The sequence below is a fragment of the Gopherus flavomarginatus genome, chromosome 5, assembly GCF_025201925.1.
Source record: "Gopherus flavomarginatus isolate rGopFla2 chromosome 5, rGopFla2.mat.asm, whole genome shotgun sequence".
Lineage (NCBI taxonomy): Eukaryota > Metazoa > Chordata > Testudines > Testudinidae > Gopherus > Gopherus flavomarginatus.
The window spans coordinates 147,190,877-147,214,007 of NC_066621.1; the positions used below are offsets into that span (position 1 = coordinate 147,190,877).

A 23,131-nucleotide genomic window follows, 5' to 3' on the forward strand; every position below is an offset into this window, starting at 1 on the left:
CTAGCGTACACTTTCAAATTACAGACATCAATAATTGCTAAGACTGAAAAAAGACAAAACAAACCTAACAACGTTTGAATTAAAGAAAAATATAAGAAATTCTGCTTAAAAAGATAAACAACTGTTTTTTCTTAAAGAAAAAAATATGTATGCACACCTGCTGTTCTCCTATCAATTTGAGCAGGAAACCATTTCACCACTGCATCATAAGTAGAAGAAAAGTACTTATTAAAACATTAATCACAGTCCATTATATTCTGACTCACTGCCAAAAGTTCCCATTACATCACTGAAAGTATCTATTAACCAAAACCTGATTCTGACAAGTTACAGAAGCGTAGTGTTTAGCCTTTAGTAATGTAAAAGTCTGTTTTAAAAGAACAGTCACACAATTGATTTTGCAGTTGCAAGCAAGTATAATTAATTGTTTTTCTGACATTTATTACTGCAAGGGGGTTGATTTAACTGGTGTGTCTACTGTAAAATTATTCAAAAATTATTTCAAACTTCACTCACCTTTATTAAACACATTTATTGTGACGGTATTAAATACCCAGGGATGGCTAAACAATTTTAAAATGTGCTGGATATACTACTTCAATGTAAAACTGTATTGTCTTGTGTAAATATGGGCCTTATTTAGAACTGTGTCTCACAGGAAATTATGCCAAATGAAAACCATCCCCCCTTTTCCACTCCCACTGCATAGGATTTATGTTTTTACATTTAAAACCATTTAGGTAAAGAAACAAAAACATGGTAGCATTACCTTCAAGCCTGAGCAATAGCTAATCTGTGAAGTCGAAGTATGTTCAAGTCATTATTTCATTATTAGAAACACAGCCTGACTGGAGTATTTTGATTCTGAAGCCAGGAAAACCAAGATCTCAATACTTTTTTTGCAAACCCGAATCCTCACTGTTGGTTTATGTAAAGTATCTTTAAAAATATTATTGCCTTTGTTTTAAAAATAGAAGCCTAAAATTTGGTTCTGAACTTTATATATAAGGCTGCATGTCTGTCATGGAAGTCGCAGAAGTCATGGATTCTGGGACTTTCCATGACTTCTGCAGTGAATGGTGTGGCTGACCCCAGGATCGCCCAAGCAGTTGGCCCCAGGTGACAGCCACGCTGGCTGCTGCTCAGGCGACTCTGGGGCCAGCCGCGTCAGCCACTGCTCGGGCGACCCTGGGGACAGCCGTGTCGGCCACTGCTTGGGCGACCCCAGGGACTGTCCGAGCATCAGTTGGTGTGACTGGCCCCAGGGACCGGCTGGAACAGCGGCCTCAGGGACAGCCAGATCAGCGCCTGCTCGGCAGCCCCCCCCAGCTGTTAGCCCTGGGGACCATCAGAGCAGATGCTGGTGGCCCTGCAGACAGCCTGAGCAGTGGCCGATGGGGCTGGCCCCAGGGTGCCCCCCAGAATATCAGCATCCCTGGGACCCCCAACCTAAGATTTAATCAGAGGTATTTATAGTAAAGGTCATGGACAGTTTATGGGCTGTGAATTTCTGTTTATTGCCCATGACTTTTACTAAAAATGCCCATGACTAAACCGTAGCTTTATTTATATATAGATAACTAAGCACCCAACCCTGCAAACACTTATGAGTCTGCTTCACTTTATACGAGTAGTTCCACTTGAAGTCAAAGTCACAGTGCATAAAGTGAAGCACACACAAGTCCCTGCAGGATCAGGGCCTAAATAAGTGACCTACCTTTCCAAAGTTATGAGCTCCTACATGCTTAGGACTACAAGCCCTAGAGACCCAATCCTTATGAGCTACCATTAATTTGCACAAATATTTACTAGGCCCTGATCCTGCCAATACTGATGCAGGAGATACATAAATTAAACATGTGGACTTCCATGTCTCAGGATCAGTTTTTTTAAATTAAAAACTTTTATGATTAATAAAAAGTATCTAGAATACAGAATGCCAGCAAAAACAGCTCATTCCTTTACATCTGTTTTCCTTCCATTTAGACATACCTGGACATCCAAAATTTAAAGCAATTGTGTCCAAGCTAATAATCAGGTTGCTGTTCCTTGGACAAATTAAAGTTTCTGAAAGATCTTCAATTTTTTTTTATCCTTTTTTAAAACAAAACAAGAACAAAACTCATGCTCAATCTCCAAAACAGCTCAACACACTCACCCAGCCACTTCCAGATCCTCCCTTTCCAAAGGCCCCTTCCCCACAACCCAATTTTAGTTTTTAATAAGAAAAACTATAAGCCTGATCCTCAAAAATCTCTCCATTGACTTCAAGTGAGATTCTTTCTAGGAAGAGACTATTTCAGGAAGCTTGCTGCCCAAGGTTGGGCCAGCAAAGCCACTTCAATCTCTTGGTCCATTTCGAACTTTGGGAACAAATCCCATTTGGAAGGCTGTGGTCTCTGCCACTACTGCATCTATTTCTGGAATCCAGGCCAAGAAATTGCACTGTTTCAGCAGTTTTAAAGAACTCATTACTTCTCTGTTAAAGTACCTTCATTTCGCTGGGTGCTCCAATTCTGATTTGATCACTTTCTCTACAGTTACATTAATAATAGCCAAGATGCTTTGTTGGGTTTCTGCTCAAAAGAAAATAAATATACTGTCATTGGGGCTGTTGGAGTCTTGTTTAGAGGCTTCTCCTGATCCAGAGTTGTGGCAACTCATCAGATCTTTGTTTCATAGTGAAAAGGATGTGGGCAAGTATTTCCTATCTGTTCTCCTTCAGTGTTTCTGAATCTGGATCCAATACTTCCCCTTCTTCCAGGAGTGAAGTCTCTCTGTCTGAGAAAGTCGTACCTCATCGGTTTCTTGGACCTCTTCGCTGTATTGTTGCAACTTCCTAGATTTCTTGCATGACCTGGAGAGGGAGGAACTGGGTCATTCAGAACAGGATGCTCTTTCCCTTCAGCTTTTTAGTTAATTCTTTAGCCCTGTGGAAACTCTGGTGGTGTCTAGGCTGAATGAGAGGGCAGACTGCCTGGATAGGCCAAGGTGGGGAGGGCCACACACTGCTATGAACATCCATCTAAGTACCTCTTGTGGTCTGTTGGGGAGGCCAAGGTTCTGAGCAGGAGCAAGAGGAGGTAGCTCTCCTGTGGTATTTGGTATGCTGTTGGGCTGTGCCTTCCCATGCTCTGAATGACCATTATCAGACTGACTCAGTTTCTTACTCTTCTTACAGCTATGATGCCACTGTAATGTTGATACTCCTGGGCTTGAATAGCATTATTTGTGGCTGTGTGCCAGAAACAACAACAGAAGCTGGTGAAGGAACCTCTGAAGACATTTGGACTCTCCGGTTCCTGGGGGAAGGGGGGAAAAGGGGCGGGGGCAAGGAAGGCTGCCTTTCCATGTGGAACATAATCAGGAATTAGCCCTAGCCATCATCTTGATACCAGCTGTACAATTCCCAATGCAGAGGCCTGCTGCACTGTGGGGAGACAGAAGATAAAAAGAATTAAGAAGGGCAAGGCAAGGGGGAGAGAGAGTGGAGACTGAAAAGGTACTAGGCATCCTCCAAAATGCCATGAAAAGGTAGAAAGTTATGGAAGCTTTAAAACTGCATGCCCAGGTCCCACAAAAGCAAGATTTTCTGACCAGGAAATCAAGGAGAGGGGCTCCCCACCCAGTCCTGATACCGAGCAAGAACTACCACAGGTAACCATCCCTTGGGTATGTCAAAATGGAGGGAGAACTTTGGTTTTGGAGGGAAACAGATCTGTGAGAACTCAGTACGTTGGACACTAAACCTTCTTAATGTTAACATGAATGAGCCCCTCAGAGCCAGGTTCTCTATCACACTGGCGGCACACAGCCCCTGAAGAGACATCTCCACCTGCTCCACTGCTCTGCACACCACAACTGCACTCCTGAAGGGGAAGCTTTGACACCTGCAATGACAAGAGCAGGATTTGCCCCTTAGTGGTTCCAATAATAAAGCTAAAATGTGAATCATGGCTTTTTGAAGCCCGCTTAATATTTATCGCTATTTACCATTTTAATTCTTTAGTGCAGTTTACTCAACGCTCCTCTTCTCTCACAGGTTGGTGCTGAATTTTAATTTATATATAAATACACACACACACATTCAATAAACATCATGATTTAGTATTCTGCAAGCCCACACTACAAAAGACTGTTCTGGAAAAAATGGTATAATTACATTTCCTACAGTGACCTTGTAATCTCTTGAGTATTTACTCCAGACTAAACAGCCTTATTCAGCTGCCCTGTGTCTGATTGTCGATGAAAGAAGCTTGTTTGACAACTGCTTCGAGCAGAAACATTTTTTCCATGATTGCATAAAAAAGGTAAAAAAATAACATTACCAGACTAGTATTCCAAGCACAGAGGTTAATGTTAGATCGATGAGTTAATTCTGAAGCCAAACGCCAACAAAAACAATTACTATGGACATTCTGCTGTCATGAACAGCTTTTGAGATTAATTTAGTGGTACATACACAACTGCCGCCAACTTTAAATATAAGTAACTACATGATGTACACAGGCTTCCCTTCTTGTTTCTTTACACATTTTCCATTTTCTTTGCTTTTATAACTCTCCCGAGACCCTTTACAGTTACAGAACCCACACTATGCCCACAGGTGGGCAGGCAGGAAGTAAAACTGATTCAAAAGCAGTCCACTATTAATATATTCAATTTCTAATGACCTTGACAGAAGAGCTCCATGCAAAATACCATTTGAAATGTTCATATGATATTTTTGCCAAAAAGTCGATTTCTTAAACAGTAAGACTTCAGACATACTACAGGCTGATTTCCATTCAGTTGAAAAAACCAGTGCTTATCTGCCTCTCCTGTATAAACCCTCAGCATTCCAAACCCTGCAGGATTTCAAGTAGTATGTTAAAGCAATATAAACCAGCTCCTAAATCAGCTCAAAATTAACATTGTTTATGAATTGCTATGCCTTCCCTTCCCATTTGATTCTGAAGAAGGAAATGCACTGGTTACTCTATTGCATATCCAATATATAAAATATAGTGTGTGGGTGAACTGTTTTCTTCACAAGTCTTTATTCAAAGCTGCTCACTGCAAAGTGTGTACAAGTAGGTTTGTTGTTTTTTTTTTTAAAGTGTGGATACACTGCATTGAAAGGTGTCCAGATACAGTTATGTCCTCAACGCATAAATATACCACCTCCTCCCTGCCAATTCTCATTTATTGGCCGCCAGATTCAACACTTAATGAAGTCAATCAGAATCTTTCCACTGACTTCAAAGGGATTTGTATAAGGCTCTAGGACAGGAAACTTGTTGGAAATCAGAATGTGCACCCTGCTAGCCAACAGAATTCCTATAAGAATAAAGGGACAGCAACTGCAAAGGATACGTTGCAAATCAGACCTTCCTTACCATTACTCAATATTTCGGCTCTCTGAGCTTGCTAAGAAACTATATTTTATTTAGAGGAAGCAGAATGAACTTAGTGTTTAGAATCAATGGGCCAAAACAGATCAACTTGAAAAGAGCCACACATTCGAGCTTTTCTCCCTTCACAAGGCTCAAAAAATATCTGTATTCCCCTATCAGAAGACAGCTGATGTGAAAAATCACCTGTTAGAATTTTTGGAATTCAGAGGCTGTGGTATCCCTTCCAATCGATTCTGTTATTTTATTGGAAATTAATGTAGAGACTCAGGTTAAGCAACTGACCTGATTGAGAAGCAGACTAACAAGGATTTAAAAACAGCTTGAAGACGATCATTACTATCACCTCTTTAAAAAATCACTCTGATTGACAGCTAAGAAATTATATTAGTCATTTCAAAACAAAAGTTCCAGAACACCACATATGTTTCAAATTATGCTACAACATTGCACAACAAAGAAATATGCCCAAGCTTTCTACTTGAAATGAAGGTTACAAATGAAAAGCTACTGCAGTTGTAACAGAGCTGAAATCTAGCCTGGTCCTCATTTGAAATTTAAAATTATTGAACTGTTCTGAAAAAAAATGGAATCAACCCTGTTGTTACTCTTACAAAAAAGGGCTCAAATCTACTTGCTTTACTCATGTGAGAAATCCCACAGAAGCCCAATCTTGTTTCAATACTTATTGTTTGCTCTTAAAACATCATTTTGTTTATGTTTATCTTTTAAAAGTGCTAATGAGTCACAATGGCAGTTCACCTACCAAAAAAAAAAGGAATGGCCTTACTTGACCACTGCTCTAAATAATGTGGTTATATTTGAAAATAAATGGCTAGATAAAGGGAAATCATATTTTTCTCAAAACAAATTAAAATCCTTAAATCTACTGTCAGCTTAATTTTCCATGATTCAAATATATTCACCCAGGATGCCTCTAGAGACACTTTCAGAAAAAAAGAGATAATTTCCATTGCATAGACAATGTTACATGGGCAAATATAGACATTACTGTATTTTTAAATTCACAAGGCCTGAATCTCATTCACACAACAGTGCCAAAGTGCTGTACTGGAAATGTAAAGAGGCCTTAAAGTAGGTGCAAACAGAATTAATAAAACACTGTTGTAATTTCAGGCCTCTTCACTCTGTCAGAGGTTGTGTAAAGTGTAAATAAGAATCAGGCCCACCATGGATTATGTTTTTAAATTACAAGGCACGAAGTTCAGATTTTTCTCAAAATTTCTAATCATAAACAGATTTTCAAGTTACAAAAATGTAAGTAGCATGTGGCACTTCCACTGCTGCATTTAGTGTGAGAACATAATGCAGCAAATCCTGCCAGCCTTAGGTGCACCAAACTGTCCTGATGTGCTTACAAGACATCAGAGGAACAAAAAAGAAGGACATCGTTTTGATCCTTAGTTTTTTTTTTTGAATCAAGGTTACATAACAGCAAAGTTTAACACTCTTAGTCAGTGGGATTACTGACATGAGTAAGGGAAGATGATTGAGTCAGTTCCCAGTTTCTGTTTTACTCTTTCAATCAACATATTTGCAAGTTATTCTGTAAAATTTCGCTTAATTTATAAGTATGAAAAATCCTGCATATTCCAGGTACCAGGACCCACAGGCATAAATTCAAAGTACAACCATACACACACCCAGCATCTTCCACCTACTTCAAAACTAAAAAGTAACCAATCAGAAAGAAAATTGTATTTTAAACACCTCCACCCTGAAAGCCTATGTAAATCAAAGGGCTCTGCAGTATTATACAAAGGTCAGTGCATCTGGACTATTTTGGACCACAGAAGAGCGAAAGTTCTCAAGTTCCAAAGGTGTCTCTCACACAACACCATGCCAGCAGTTCTCTTCTTTAAATCAAGTGATGCGAGCTTGAGTTTCTCCGTTGAACACAGCCATGCCAGTACTGCATAGGTCTCAGGCAGGGAGGTCTCACACTATTTAAGGCTCTACAGGTCAAAACCAACACTTGAAAAATCCACCCAGAAACCAACAGGCCATCTATCCATATTGCTGAGCACTGGGGTGGATTTCAGATGTAAGTGTGTTACAATCGTTGCTGCAGAAGTGAGAGAGCATGGGTCACAGTAGCGAGGTCTGCATCCAAAAGAAGTGATCTCAATCCCCTGGTCAAATGGAGATGAAAGAGAGCCTTTTTGGATACTGCTGCTACATGGCCATCTAACAGCAGCTGGAGCTCCAACAATACCTTCAGGTTGCAAACTCTAGTAGCAAATGGTATGCACAGACACAGCTTCAATGGAGAACTTATTTCTCAGTTGCTTTTCATAACCTACCAGTTTCACTTCATTCTTCCTAATTGAGCTTTAGTAAGCTAGCATTCCTTCACATCTCAGTCCCAAACAGACCACCAGTAAGGCATCTGGCAACACTATATGGTGTTAGAGAAGACAGAAGTATAGAGTTGGACTCCATCAATATAATGAAGACATGCAGCCCAAGACCCTGCACTAACTCTGCCAATGGTCACCTATACACATTGAAGAGAAGGGGAGACCAGACAGAACTCTGTGGACTCATGAATGGAAGCTTAGGAAAGATTAGCTGGTGTTGGCCATTCCCCTCTAGGAACGCTCAAAAGGCGGCATTGAGTCACCCAACAGCCGTACCATCACCACCACCACCTGAAGCTGATATATCTAGGAATATCAGCATAGACATTTGATTGTTATCCAGAGTATGGCCTGGGGACTGCTTTGATCTATCCATCTAAGGTGCTTATTTGGGTACCATCACCATAGTATGCGAGCGCCTCGCAATCTTTGGTGTATTATCTATACCCAGAACAACAAAGTTCAAAGTGTTCAGAAGTATTCAGATTTGGGTCACCACAAATTTCTGTTTAAATTTTAACCAAGTGGAAAATTAAGGATCTGGACTATTGTTATCCTGATTACCAGTATCAAGGGATATTTTTTGAGCAGAAGTCCATCGTTACCCTACATGTGAAAGAGTTAAATAGCAGAATCACCAACAGGATTTATGTTCAGTTTTGTTGCTAATGATTTTTACCTGTTTTCCATCTCAATTACAGACCAGCACCAAAAACTCATTTTTATTTTAAAAACATTAAAAGCCAGGATTATGAGAAAAGTAGCCTTGCATTGCCAGCAACTGAGATTTCCCTATACTAACCCAATCGAAGAGTAATCAGAGGAATCTCAATTAGCAGTCAGCAATGAAAAACTTTAACTTCCACTGCCAAAGTTCAATCCTTGTCAGGAGCAAATAATAATTGCCACAAAAACACACGTAATTTGGGAATATCATCTATATACCAGTATTTTGGGAAACTATTCCTGAGCCGCACCAGAGGGGGGAAAAAAATACGCTGCCGTTTATTTGTGTTGAAAATCTATTTCCTAATTATTTTCAGGATTTTAAAGGAGTTGAGAGCAAAAACACTCATGAAGGTTACAAAAAGTTGTAGCACTTAGTCACCCTTTTCCTTTCAGGGCTTGGAAACAATTTTTAAAAAAGGATTTGAACACTGATTTTCCTGTGTGGCATGCCCAAAATGTTTGAGAAATGGCATGCTTTGCAGAGCTTATCAGTCCCCACACAACTTAATTATCTGAAGCATAGTGAGTAACTGGTATAGGACGATTTAAATATGAACCACCATTTTTTAGAAAAAAGAAAAGTAAGAAGAGTCCTAAAATAATCCTCTTTCTTACTCTTCGTGTGAATCACCCCATTTGTTCTCAGCAGACTCCAGCAAACTACAAAAGGAGCAGCCTTCCTTGCTCTGAAGATTGATGTGAATGTTGTGGAAAATATGAGGTTAAGACCAGAATATTTGAAGGATCCAGCCTGTTGAGTGCTTCAAAAGTAATAAACAATATCTTAAAATCAATAAGATGCTACCAGAATAAATGTAAAGGCTCCACACTAGGTTGGCAGTGTATTTGCAAAAATCTTGGTTCCTGAGGTTTGGATGAACTCAAGTCTGCATGTTCTGGGGAACTGTCCAGCAAGCAATAAATTGCAGTTTTCAAGCTGCAATATTATTATAGGGACAAGAATTTTTGCTGTAGTCTATGACTAACTACAGTGTTATAAAACTGAGAAATTAGAATGATCAAGTGAAACCTCACTAATTTGCATAGACCAATGAAAATATTCACTTCAGAGGGGGACAAGAAGAGAGAGAGATGGAGAAACTGGGAATCTGTGTCCTTGTCAATTTAACCTTTGTAATAAGGTTCAAGTTGAAAGGGAGCTAACAGTATTCAGTAGGAGCATGTAACACCATTATGCTCAACTCATCTGCCTCATTCAGCCAGCTGATTGCAGCGGCCTCTAAGGCCAGCCATGGGACCACAACACATTTGTTAAGCATTTATCATCAGCAGATGAGCATGAGTTCATGCAAATACAGAAACCAATATATAAAGGAGTAGGGTGCTGCATGGTCTAATATATTAAAAATACCCAGTGTAAGAGGATTTGAGGAGTAACAGCAGGGCACATGCAGGATGGGTATATTTGTTTTTAAATTACAAAAGGCTTCTAGACTCAGTTGGGGAGATTTACAGCTTCTCCACCCGTGGCAGATGACATCCGCCAAATCACTCACTCAAACTCTTTCAACACCTGCATTTGGCAGACAAGTGGAATTGCATTCTTGAGGCCATCCCATGCAGGAAGAGATGAGACACCCCCACACACACACTGCAAGACTACTCCTATTTCTTCCTGAGCATCTTTGCTAAGTGAGTTTTGCTGACTATGCTTCTCCAGAGCATGAGCATAAGCATTTGCAAGACTGGGATACTGAATGTAACATTAGCAGCTAGACTGAAGCCATGCAGTACTTAGAGGGGGTTCGCTTTCCAAGAAGCTTTATTCTTCTGGAACAAGCATCACCCACACTTAGATACTATGGAGATAGATCTCACTGCGCACAAGTTATATAGGATATATGTTAGACATGAAATGCCAATGCCTAGGGGGCTCCCCACAGAAAGACTTATTTCCTCCCACCCAAACATTTTCATCTGTAAGAAGGTCCATGGCTGATGGAGCTTCAGAACTCCCCCTGCAGCAGAGGCCCTATCATGGTATAATTCCTCACTCTGAACCTTAGCGTCCAAAAGATGGGGTACCAGCATGAATTCCTCTAACCTCAATTACCAGCTTAGTACTTGTAGCGCTGCCACCAACCAGGAATTCCAGTGCCTGGTACATTCTGGTCCTCCCAAAACCTTGCCCGGCGACCCCCAAGACCCAGTTCCTCTGGATCTTAACACAAGGAAAGTAAACCCTTTCCCTCACCATTGCCTCTCCCAGGCTTCCCCTCCCTGGGTTACCCTGGAAGATCACTGTGATTCAAACTTCTTGAATCTTAAACAGAGAGGAAAATGCACCTTCCCCCCTCCTTCTCTCTCCCCCTCCCAGACTCTCCCTGAGAGAGAAAGTAATCCTAATACAGAGAGAAAATTAACCTCTCTCTCCCCCTTCCCTCCTTTCTCCCCACCAATTCCCTGGTGAATCCAGACCCAGTCCCCTGGGGTCTCACACCAGAATAAAAAAAAATCAGGTTCTTAAACAAGAAAAGCTTTTAATTAAAGAAAGAAAAAACAGTAAAAATTATCTTTGTAAATTTAAGATGGAATATGTTACAGGGTCTTTCAGCTATAGACACTGGGAATACCCTCCCAGCCTAAGTATACAAGTACAAATTAAAATCCTTTCAGCAAAACACACATTTGAACTCCGCCCAGCCGAATACACATTTGCAAATAAAGAAAACAACCATAAGCCTAACTCGCTTTATCTATCTAGTACTCACTATTCTGAACTTATAAGAGCCTGTATCGGAGAGACTGGAGAGAAACCTGGTTGCACGTCTGGTCCCTCTGAGCCCCCAGAGTGAACAACCACCAAAATCTAACAGCACAGCACAAAAACTTCCCTCCTTCAAGATTTGAAAGTATCCTGTCCCCTGATTGGTCCTCTGATCAGGTGACAGCCAGGCTGACTGAACCCTAACCCTTTACAGGCAAAACACACATGAAGTACTTCTGTTCTATTAACCCTTGACTATCTATTTATGACAGGCCCCCACAGCTGTGTTTCGAACAGGTGGCGAATGCCGGCTCCAGATATGTCTGGGTTGAGATAGCTGATGAATATTTGATCTGATAAACTTGATATCGGATAATGAAAACGATAGGCATCAGGAATACATGGGAACACAAACAATAAGTGATTCTAGACAAGCTTGAAGGTCTTAAAGCAGCACTGAGTTTCAGACTGCTTAATCTCAGGGCTGACAGTGTTTTAAAACCTTTTTTGAGACTCCTATGCCCTCCCTGGATGAAGAGTGTAATTTCTCATCTGAAAACACAACAGCACGTGTTGGCAGTGCCCACTGAAGTAATTGGGAATCTTTTCTTGGATTTCAGTGGGCTTTGGATCAGGCCCAAGATGCATATCAAAGAGTCCTACCCCGCTATACTCTCTCATTGGTATTTTGGGGTCTCAGTTCTCCTGTATGCACATTCTAGGATTTTTTTTTTATTTTGTTTCTTCCCCGACATCCTGCATTTTAATTGTTCTGCAATGTGTTTTCTAGAAGTAACAAGGGTGCGTGATCTTGAAGTCAGCCAGACCCAGCTCAATGACACTATCCATCTGGCTAGTCGTGCACGTGTTTAGCGGGTGTTCAGCTACTCATCTCTTTGGCAGAGAGCAGGCATGCCATTATTGTGCTATTTAGTCTCCATTACCTTGGAACACCAGGCTCCTAAGTTCCCTTCCAAACATGGCCGCACACTGCAATGCCGCCAAACTGCTGGGCCAGCCCTGCATTACACTTTGACAAAGTTATGCTCTATGCTTCATTTCTCACAAACGTTGTTTAACTGTAGATGGCAGTCAGTGAGTAAATCTACCCTTTGCCATGGCAAAAGGCCCAGCTTTGATATTTTTACTGGCTAACTGCTGGGTAAATTAAGCCCCAGTTTTTTATTTATTTACTCTTTAATACAGTGCGACTGAAAATGAACAGCTACTTCACTATGGCTGCCAACGACAACCTTAAGAAACACTAATGCGATCCAGTTTAGTTCTCAATAGATCTATAAAGGCTACAGGACCAAAAAAATTTAGCTTATCCACCCAAACAAAACGATGGTTGTGCAGGAAGTCTAATACTTCATTAAGATACTTTTTAAAAAAACAACATCTATATCTGCTGGCAAAGTGAAGATGGTAACATTCATTGAGATTAAAGATCTAATGTGGTACTTACCCTAGTCTTCCTAGAAGTTCAGTTTCTGGAACTTGTGGTCCATAGGTCTCGACTTGTAGTGGCTGATACTCATACAATGCTTCCTCCAGTTTTTGGATGGGCGCTAAGGAAATATGCTGACTCTGTTGAAAAGGAACAACAATGAATCTTTAAAATGTGCCATCATTTTTTTGCCGGCTCCTTCATGGAGGTTGGGTGGGGTAAGTATACAGTTAATGTGATGATCAGTCCAGCTTTAAACTACATATTGTCCATTATATTAGCCATTTCCTGATGGTAATTTTAATTCTATACTGGACCTACTGTCTGGAACTAATGTTTTGTTAGCTATAATTCCTTAGCAGGATAAGAGAAAGAGCTTTAGTGAAATCAGTCTTGCCATCAAAGAGAGTGTAGCTGCAGACTCACTGGTGAAATTACGTAAAAATTTCACTTATCAGAAGTAATATCAAACTAATGTCTCTGAGCAATTGTATTCAATTCTGTAATCAATGATTTCCTGAAATCCCTAATTAGAAAGCGAAGTGACTTTAATTTCTCTCTGCAGGGCTTTCTAAGCTACCATATATAGTGGCTCTGGTGATAAGACTTTTACAATGGAACACAATTAATTCATTCAGCAAACTCTCATTTGTTCCGTAACTAAAATATAGAAATACGCAAATATCAAATTTTAATTACAAATTGTACTTTTTCAAGGCCTTCAGACCACAAAGAAACAAACAGCTAAAATTCCTTTTAAAGCTCCTATCATTTCACAGTCTCAAAACAGGAGATCTGGGGTTTGAAAGGACAGTCAAAGAAAGAGATAGAATCTAGTTAACAGATGGTGCTGCGTGACATTCCGCACAGATTTGTTGATCTGTCACAGAGTTTCAATTTTTTACTTTATTCTATGGTGCTGACAAAATTACCAACAGCAGAACAGAGACACTATGATACTCCAAGACAATCTGGGTACCCTTTAGGAAAATGGTAGCATTGTGTGTGTGCTCACTTGAAGACAGTAGTGTTGAATCTACATAGGGTTAGGCTGCACGGAGCCCTGACTCCCACTGGTGAATGCTTACTCAACTCAGTGAATTCAAAGGCGCTACTCATGTAGGTAACTACTCACCAATGGGCACAAGGGGCTCACAGCCTAGCACATCATGTCAAAGTTAACTGAGGAAGGAGTGGAGGATGTCACAGGTGTGTGTAATCCTGGTACAATGGCCTCCCTGAATTACAAGCTTAGAAGTCTTTGCTTAAACATATAGAAGGCAGACAAGAAAACTGAGGACCACCTGGTCAGGAGAAATACTATCAGTGATAGAGAAAACTAGGTCAGAGCCAGGGGCCTTCCAGTTTGGTTGAGATCTCAATGGAGGCAAAGTTTTCTACTGCAAATGGATTATGCATGTGATGAGAAGGGATCATTTTGATTTCCTTCTCTCTGCACTGCACAGCAGCACTGGGGCATTGCTAAGGTGACACCTTGCATGCTTCAGGCACTTTAAAGGAGAATTTACCATGAGAAACAAAGTTCTGAGGTTAGTTATTCAATCTAGCTTTCATACTATTATTTCTATGCCAAAAACACCAATGTTAAAACTGAGCAACCAGTCACTCAAAGAAATCAGGAAATGCAAAAGTAAGGATGAAACTTTAACTGTACCCCACAATACTTTAAGGCATATACAGCATCTCAATATCATCTGAAGTTGTCAACGGATACATTCAAGTGTTCATAACGTTTATATTTTATAAAAAATTGCTCTCATCATGTGACACCCATTATGGACTATGCACGTGAAAACCTTTAGGTTTAAAAATTCAACTCCACTCCTAGCTGTGCTGTTCAGTCACTAGATATTTGAATACTTCAGCTGTATACACTGCAGGTTTCCCACCAGCAGTTTGAAATAACATTTCCCTTTGCCAATCAGGCACCATAAGAACAGTTACATCCTCCAAAATGTGAAAGGCCTGAAATGATAGAAAAAGCTTTTGTAGCCAGGTCACTGACTACTCCCAAGTAGTTCTGAAATTTTAGAAAACAAAAACATTGAATTTTTAACTTACCATTGTCTCTGCACTTATTTTGCTGTGATTAACCAAGCTGTGTGCAAGGAGCTTCTATGACTGAAACATCCCTCTTACAATATACCGAATTTCAGTTTGGAAAAATAATATTTTATGTCCTTGAAACTTCCACAATGATTTCTTCTGTGCTCCTTATTTGAGGCAATAATCCTCTGACTTGGACTGGCTGCAGTACCACCACAGCTCGCCCACAGTGCAGCACAAAACTGGAACACACCTTTGTGGACTGTTCCAAGAGGAAGTGTTTTTGTAATCACCCTATGGTTGACGTTTGGAGAGGGCCAACACGCAGGTCTAGGACCAGAAACGGGGGACTTGTAGTTAAAGAAAAGACGTTGTGAGAGAGGCAAGAGAAAAGCTGAGGCTGGTCACACAGCTTGAGGACAGGGTTTCAGCACAGGAGCATACACTTGGCTTTGCAGTTCTGGGAACAGGAATGATGGCTAAGGGAGGAGAACAGAGCTCAGCAGAGAGAGCTGTTTGAGTGGCTGATATCAATCATGGCGTCAAGAGTACTGGCTCCTGCTGCTTCTCCCACACCGTGGCCTGAGTGCCCTATGCCATATCCTGGAATGTAGTAAAACAGCTTGGAAAAACTCCATGGCTGGGTGGCCCATGCAATCAGGCTCCATGAGCAGCTGGGGAACTTAGCACCATGCAGTCCTCCATCTTGGCCCTCTCCCCTGTGGATACTTCCACCCTCCCTCCCCAGGCATCAAGTGCATGGCCAATGGGGAAAGAAGTGAAAGGAAAACGCAGGGCAGGGGTCTGTGTTGTGTAGATGGTTTCACGGTTTGCACTTGTTCGTGCACTTCTTGTTTTGTTATGTTTTGGAAAAGCTCTGTTGTAACCGGTGTTTTGGTGTGATAATAGCAGCTGGCCTGCCTGGCAATGAGAGGATGATGTACTGTTTTAAAACATGTTTATAAACATAAGCTTTTTAGGTCATCAAGAAAGTTTATTGCTATCACTGCATCTCATCATACAATCTATATTTGAAACAATAAAGGTAAACACATGATCAGGAGGAATTAGTAAGCAAACACTAATTCTCTATGCAATTAGATACAGCCATCCACACTTCAAATCACTTCCTTATATGAATCCATACTGTGAATCATTCCCCACCTCCCATTTCATAAACTGTCATGTCATTCATACATGTCAGTCAAGCCCCCAGCCCAACCCAAGCACTGAACCCCCACAAATCAATTAGCCCCATCCCTCTACAAGCACATTCATAGAGGTGCTACTCCCCCTCTTCCACTGGGCCATACAAGTCCATAACATGAGAACACAAAGCATCCCTGACATCTGTTGCCTGGGTGCAACCAGCTCCAGCTGGGGTAGGTGCACTTTCTGGCTGAGGGAACTGATTCAGTGGCCCTTGTCTGTCATAGGTCCATTCAGGGCAAAATGGCTCACCTCTGGCTTTACAAAGATTGCAAACAGCACAGCAAGCCATAGTAATGCGGACAACACTGGAACCCAGACAGCTCTGTAACCATCTCCAACATGATTTCAATCTGCCAAAAGCACATTCAACCACCATTCTACACCTGTTGAGAGGGTAATTAAACCATCATTTGCCAGGGCCTCTGAAATCAGGGCACAGTTTCATAAGCCAGCGCAAAAAGGGGTAGTGGGCTCCTCCAGAACAACAGTGGGGACAGTAACACCACTTATTACAATGTCATTTGGTGGGAATAGTGTCCTAGCCTGTCCATTAGCGTAGACTCCTGAGCATTATTAACTTTCCCAGTGCAGCCCACATTGGCATTCACAAGCTGACCTGTGGTCTCCATAAGGATCTGTATAACAATGGAGTGGTACCCTTTGTGATTTATGTATTTGTGTTCCTTGAGGAGGGCAAACTATGGGCACAAGAGTTCCATCAACGACCCTGGCAGAGTCTGGAAACCCCATTCTCTCAAAGCCAGCAATTACCTCAGGAATATCTTTTATGCTTCCACCTTTGGGTAAGCCACAACGGACCTGTAGCAGTCTGGGGTAGCCAGCTTCCAGATGGCTAAATAGCCTGCTTCTGGACTGGAAAGGATGCCCTCATGTGTCTGTCTTTTATGCTGGAGGTTGGGGGCAAGCTGCTCACAAAACTCGAGAAATGCAGCTTTCTTCATGCAAAAGCTCTGAACCCACTGCTGGTCGTATCAGGTCTACATAACAATGTGATCCCACTAGCCTTGTCCTGGTCTACGTAGGGGGTATCAGCAGCTATACTGAGTGTACTGAGCAGCATCAGCCAATGCAAGTCTGCCATGCCTGGGTAATCCTTGTCCTCTGACTCTGCCTACTCCTCCTCTTCCCCATGCTCCATCATAAGCCTTGCCAGGTGCCTCAGGTGGGTCAGAAAATGCCACCAAAACATCCACCAGCGTCTCATGGAAGCTCTGCCCAATTCCTGACACAGGAGCAAAAGCACAAGCAGGAGTTCTTCAAAAGGCACCTCCTCCATATTGCTCTGCAGACTGTGTTTGCAGCTGTTAAAACTTCCCGTAACTTGCATGGTGGACAGCAAAGTTTTCCCCAATGCACCATGTCAAAGGGCAAGAGTAAGCGGTTCTCGGGATAACACAAAGGAGTGTGACATATGGTTGGTTTGACTCGGGTCTGCATGTTGTAGTGTGGACACCAGAGCCCCAGGTTCAAGCCTGGGCTAGAAAATTCTTAACATAGAGTTAACAATGAGTGTAGATGCTCAAGCCCCAGGTTCTCTAACCCAGGGTCAGCTGACTAACCACGGGCTTACATTGTCATGTAGACATACCCCAATGGCCAGCTCAGATTGCAGGGCAGAGGCTGAAGGGGTTTGTTGCAATTACTGTTTTGTTAAGGGTGCCATCGGTGCACTCCCAACACTTTTACCTAGTACTAACTGCACTGGGATTGGCTAACAGAGGTGCGGGACCACACAGAAAAGATGAGTGCTAGGCTGAGTCAGACTTCATCTTCTTTCACCCCCTGTGCTGCTGCAAAAACCCATCCTCCATCCCCCTTTTTGCCTTTGCTGCAATTGGCAGCGTAGGGCAGCTGTGTTTCATCAGTCTTGGTGTATGGAGTTTCACAGATTTTAGAAGCAAGAAGAAGGAACCATTACAATCACGTAGTGTAACCTCCTGTGTCACACAGGCCACAGAACTTCACCAAGTGATTCTTGGATGAAGCCTCGTAACGTGCAGTTGAGCTAGCACCTATTTTTCAGCAAAACATCTGCCCTAGATTCAGAGACTTCAGATGGTAAAGTACTTGCTACTTCCCTAGGTCAGTTGTTCCAATGGCTAATTATCCTCACCATTACAAAACTGAACCTCATTTCCCATTTGAATCTGTCAGGCTTCAGCTTCCAACACTGACTCTTGTTATGTTTCTCTCTGCTATACACTTCGGATTAGGGGGTGAAGAGGTTTGGTCCCAGCCACTGGGGCCAGCAGGCACTTCTGCACGTTACGGTAATTGGGTGGGTTTGCATTGTGCAAGCACATCTGGACATTGAGGCAGCTGCACAACACAGTTCATTTGCTTTAGCTTCTCAGGATTACAACTTTAGGTGGCGGGTCTTGGTGGCATGGGATAGATTCCTCTCAGTAACAAGGAAAAACAAACAAACAAACAAACCAACACAGAAGCTGGGTTGGCTGGCGCTCCTGACACACAGATTTTGGGACTTTGGGTAATGCCCTTTTCCTGCAAAGTGAGTATCAGTCTGCCTTCACTTGGGAAGGGGTTAGATTTGCAAGAAGGACCTAGAAAACATAGGAGGGCTAATGGTTGTCCAATGAATTCATCTGCATGGGGCTGTGGCTACATTCAGGCCTTGAGACAATACAGGCCCAGGAAGATTTGTGCTTTGAGCATCAATAAGGTATACTGGGGGAGACAGCACAACAGCTGTGGCCTTCTCCCTTTATACTGCTGGGACAAGTTGCATTTAAAACATATCTTGCCCAATTAAGTTAAAAGGTTTAATAAAGCAGCAGAGATTTGGTCAATATCATCTTAATCTGGTCTCCAGCCTGACTGGCCCCTAGGGATTTACATCATCGTCATCATGGTAAATCCCAACGGGACATGGCCTTCATGCAATCAAGCTCTCTGGGGTTGAATTACTGGCAAAGTAATCAAGGCAGCCTGATTGTATATTCAGTTTATGTTCATCACTGGCATTCTTGTCGCACCTCTAAAGCTTTTGGTTCCCCTGTGCTCGCCAGCTGTGTAGTAGCATTCCATGGTACACACACTTTGGAATTCACTGGTCTTCCATTCTAATAATATGTCCATACCCAAGAATACACCCATGACAGTGTCTTGCTGACATTGTTCGGTTTGGTGAACAGCTGTAGTTGACGGCAAAGCTGGTCGGGCAAGAAGGAGCGCACCCTAGTCGGATTATTAACCCAGATGAAATTAAATCCCTGACCATTACTATCAAACACCCTTCAGACCCAGATTACACCCAGCTCAGTATTAACTTGTCTGGATGGGACATCAAGTACATGGCAACTGGCAAATATTTGGGTAGGAGACAGAGCTAGATGATGCTCAAGGGGCCAGGGGGGGAAGACAGCCAGCCATTAATCAGAGAGTGTTAAAATGGAAGCCATTGTGCAACATGACAGAGATCACCAGAGGCAAACACATTACTTAGGGCTTCTGCAGTGTATTATAAATTCAGAGCACTTTACACTTCTGAGCGGCAGGATTTTTAAATTTACTATTCTCCATCTAGAGGACAGGGCCTGCCTGTTTCAGCAGTAGGAGGAGTTTACAACTGTGCTAAAACCAGACTGAAGGTAGTGGGCTCCAAGATTTTCTTTTTGCATTGCTTTATCCTGACGGATCTAGAATTTGATTTTGTGGTCATGGGTAAGTGTTTCTAATTCCCCTTGGATGCTGTAATGTTTGTGTACAAGAAGCAGACAGAATCCAAATGATGAAAGAACTGGCTTCCAAGAACAAAGACAGCAGATATTCCTGTCTCCTCTCCCCGCCCCCCATCTTTCCAGTGTATTCTTTTTCCCCCTCATAGTTTAATTTAGGCACTGTTGCTGTCCATTATATTTTGGAGTTTATGGAACCACAGAAACATTGTTAATTAGAATTAAGATTTGTGTTTCAGCCTCATAACTTTGTTTACGTAAAAGTTTGCACAGCAAAGGATGTATGTGCAACTGATTGTCTATTCGTGTACAGTATGTTTTAGGTTAAAAAGAGACAGGATCTAAAATTTAAAATTAATATCTTTTCTTATATTACTTAATAGCAGATTTAATAATCCAATTTACTTTTCACTACACTAGATACGCTGTTTACTTAATGCATTTCTCTGTTTAGACAATAAAAAAAGACTTGTCAGTTTTTCTCTCAAATACACTAACACAATGCTGCAATGTCTGGGTTATAGACACTGCATGGGGATACTTCTGTTAGCAAAATACTTGTTTTTACGAAAGCTAAACCTTCGATGAAGACCTAATAATGTCCCTTTAAGAAAAGCTGTAGTAAAAGCAGGCTGACTAGATCTTGGAAACAGAACACCAGTACACCTTCTGTAATATGGCTGGGGAGTGGGCATTTGACAACTACAGAACAAGTTGGTGGTTGCCTATTAGTGTACAAGGACTGGGGTAGGCGCATGTTAAGAGGATGCTCCCACTTCCTATCCCTTGGTCTCCCAGCTTCCTTGTCACCAAAATTCCACCACATTTCCTCAGCCCTCAGACCCTGCCTGCCCTTCACCATTTCCATCCCTCTGCAGCTTACCAAAAAAACAAAACAAAAATCAGAAAAAAGAATCAGAGCTGAGGCTCTTCTCAGCGATCAGCAGAAACAGATTTAAAACAAACATAAGGAATTATTTCTTCACACAACGCCCAGACAACCTGTCAAACTCGTTATCAGAGGATGTTGTGAAGGCCACAAATATAATTGAGTGCAAAAAAGAACTTCTTTGAGGATATGTCTATCTACGGCAATTAGCCAATATGGTCCAGGATGCAACCCCATGCTCAAGGTGTCCCTAAACCTCCAATTACCAGAAGCTGGGACTGGATGGTAAAGGATGGATCACTTGATAATTGCCCTATTCTGTTCATTCCCTCTGAAGTATTTGGCACTGGCCACTGCTGGAAGACAGACAACAGGGCTAGATGGACCACTGGTCTGACCCAGTATGGCTGTTCTTATATTATCCTTCCAGTGCCATGAAGAGGAGGATAAAGGAGGAAGACAATACTAGAGACCACACAATGGATGCATCTGCAGTGCAAAGAGCAGGGAGATCTATTGTGTTGCAGATATTTTCAGAAGTAGTAGCAGAAACCAAGGGTGCTGAGCTCATTAAAGCTTGTCTCGACGGTGCACATTTTTGCATTAGCAGATGGCTGTACTAGATGATGTAACAGGTCTTTTCATTCTTTAATTCAGGCATAGGCAAACTTTTTGGCCTAAGGGCTGGATCGGGTTTTGGAAATTATATGGAAGGCCGGTTAGGGGAGGGCATGGCATGGCCCCTACCCCCTATCTACTCTCCCCTTCCCCACCACTTTTTGCCCCCGATGGCCCACCCCAGGACTCATGTTCCATCCAACCTCCCCCCTCCTTCCTGACTGCCCCCCAGACCCCTACCCATTTCAACCACCCCTTCTCCCTGTCTCCTGACTGCCCCTGCTGCCCCATCCATCCCCCCTTCCTGACTGCCCCCCAGACCTCTGACCCCTTTCAATCCCCGTTCCCTACCCTCTGACTGCCCTGATCCCTATCCACATCCCCGCCCCATGACCACCACCCCGAACTCCCCTGCCGTCTAGCCAAAGCCCCCACTCTCTGCCCCCTTACCATGCTGCCTGGAGCACCGGTGGCTGGCAGTTCTAGAGCCATGCACTGCAAAGCACAGAGCCCTAGGTTAGGCCAGGCTCTGCAGCTGCGCTGCCCCAGAAGCTCGCAGTCCTGCCGCCCAGAGCATTGTGCTGGTGGCGGGGTAAGCTGAGGCTGAGGGGGAGGGGGAACAGCAGGAGAGGGGCCAGGGGCTAGCCTCCCAGGCCAGGAGCTCAGGGGCTGGGCAGGAAGGTCCCGCGGGCCATAGTTTGCCCAACTCTGCTTTAAATTTCTATCTATCTGTCTAGGTACTTACTTACATGGATCCTCTATTACCATATTATCTGAGTGCCTTCCATGTATTTAATAATGCAAATAGCAATCTACAATTCTATGTGCTAAGTCTCCTTTAGTCAGACTGCAATACTGTTACTTATATGCATACTGGTAGCTGAAAGCCCAGGCTGTTGCATGTGTGTAATTTATAAAAATCACATGTACTTAAAAAAAAAAAAAAAGAAGCAGCCAAAAATGGCTCAAGAACGTAAAAACTAGACAGTAACAGACCATGAATCCCAGTGATGATTCAACCAGGTGCTATTCTAAACAAAGAGCTTTCAACCATGCTCCTAGCTGTTTCCATCACATCACACTGCCTCTACAGACATAACAGCCTTGAGAGTGACAATTCTGGAATTTTATTATATAGATTCCTTTAGCCACAAGGTCACTCTCCTCCAAAACAATCTATCTGAGGTAAGGAGTATGTTGTGTTTGTTGACAGGAACTTAAGGAGTCTCTAACGCGGGAATATTATTACTTCTATTACAGCAAGTCTTGGAACCCCAGTCAAGGACGAGAGCCCCACTGTTCTTGGCACCACGCAAAGCGATGCAAGAGACAGTCCTTTTTTGATGCACTATCAAATGATATATACACCAAACACTAAGAGGCAAAATTAAAAAAATACTGAACTATTGTAGATTTCACTTACTGGCTATCTTTGAGAAGCCATTTTACTTTTAAGTTCACAGAAATATTGAAGTTTGAAAAAGCTGCTTTCATGCAGTAGAATTTCTGATGGAACAACATTCCTGTAAATGTTTTAGATATTCCAGCCTGAACCAAATAGCTAATTTTTGCAGTTTCCTCCCTATCCCCCTCCATCATCATTGACAAGTCCATGTCAACAGGGCTGATATGGCTTTCTGATTCTGATTAACTACTTTGTTTGGCTACAGTAATACACAGGAAAAGGAGAGTGAACCTGATAGATTTGGAGGGCTTCGTTAATATTATTTTAACCTTTACCCTCCCTGTCTTCCACGGCCTTTTAAAATAAACACAAAAAATGTCAAATTAAAATGCATAATGCCATTCCCAGGTTTACAATTCCTATGCCAATTAGATTTTTCCAACAGGACTCAAACATCTATAACCCACAGCTCCTTCTCCCTCACAATCCTTTGAATCAAGAATAAATCTGATTTCTTCACCAAATTATTGCAATTTTTAG

General features: G+C 42.2%; 1 protein-coding gene and 1 long non-coding RNA gene across 3 annotated transcripts in view; both read right to left on the bottom strand.

Annotated features, from left to right (window-relative positions):
- The window catches only part of LOC127051001 (uncharacterized), a 427,926-nt gene that overhangs the window by 133,671 nt on the left and 271,124 nt on the right, over positions 1-23,131 (bottom strand). The window lies entirely within an intron of this gene.
- MNAT1 (MNAT1 component of CDK activating kinase) overlaps positions 1-23,131 on the bottom strand; it is a 212,574-nt gene that overhangs the window by 45,575 nt on the left and 143,868 nt on the right. The window contains exons 7-8 of one of the 2 annotated variants that reach the window (XM_050952713.1): positions 12,700-12,821; positions 2-3,430 (exon numbers count right to left, since the gene is read on the bottom strand). In XM_050952713.1, coding sequence (XP_050808670.1) covers positions 3,364-3,430; positions 12,700-12,821 — 189 coding nt within the window. In that variant the 3' untranslated portion in view covers positions 2-3,363. Of the gene's footprint in view, position 1; positions 3,431-12,699; positions 12,822-23,131 lie in introns of those variants that run through there. The other variant, XM_050952712.1, reaches the window with a different exon arrangement.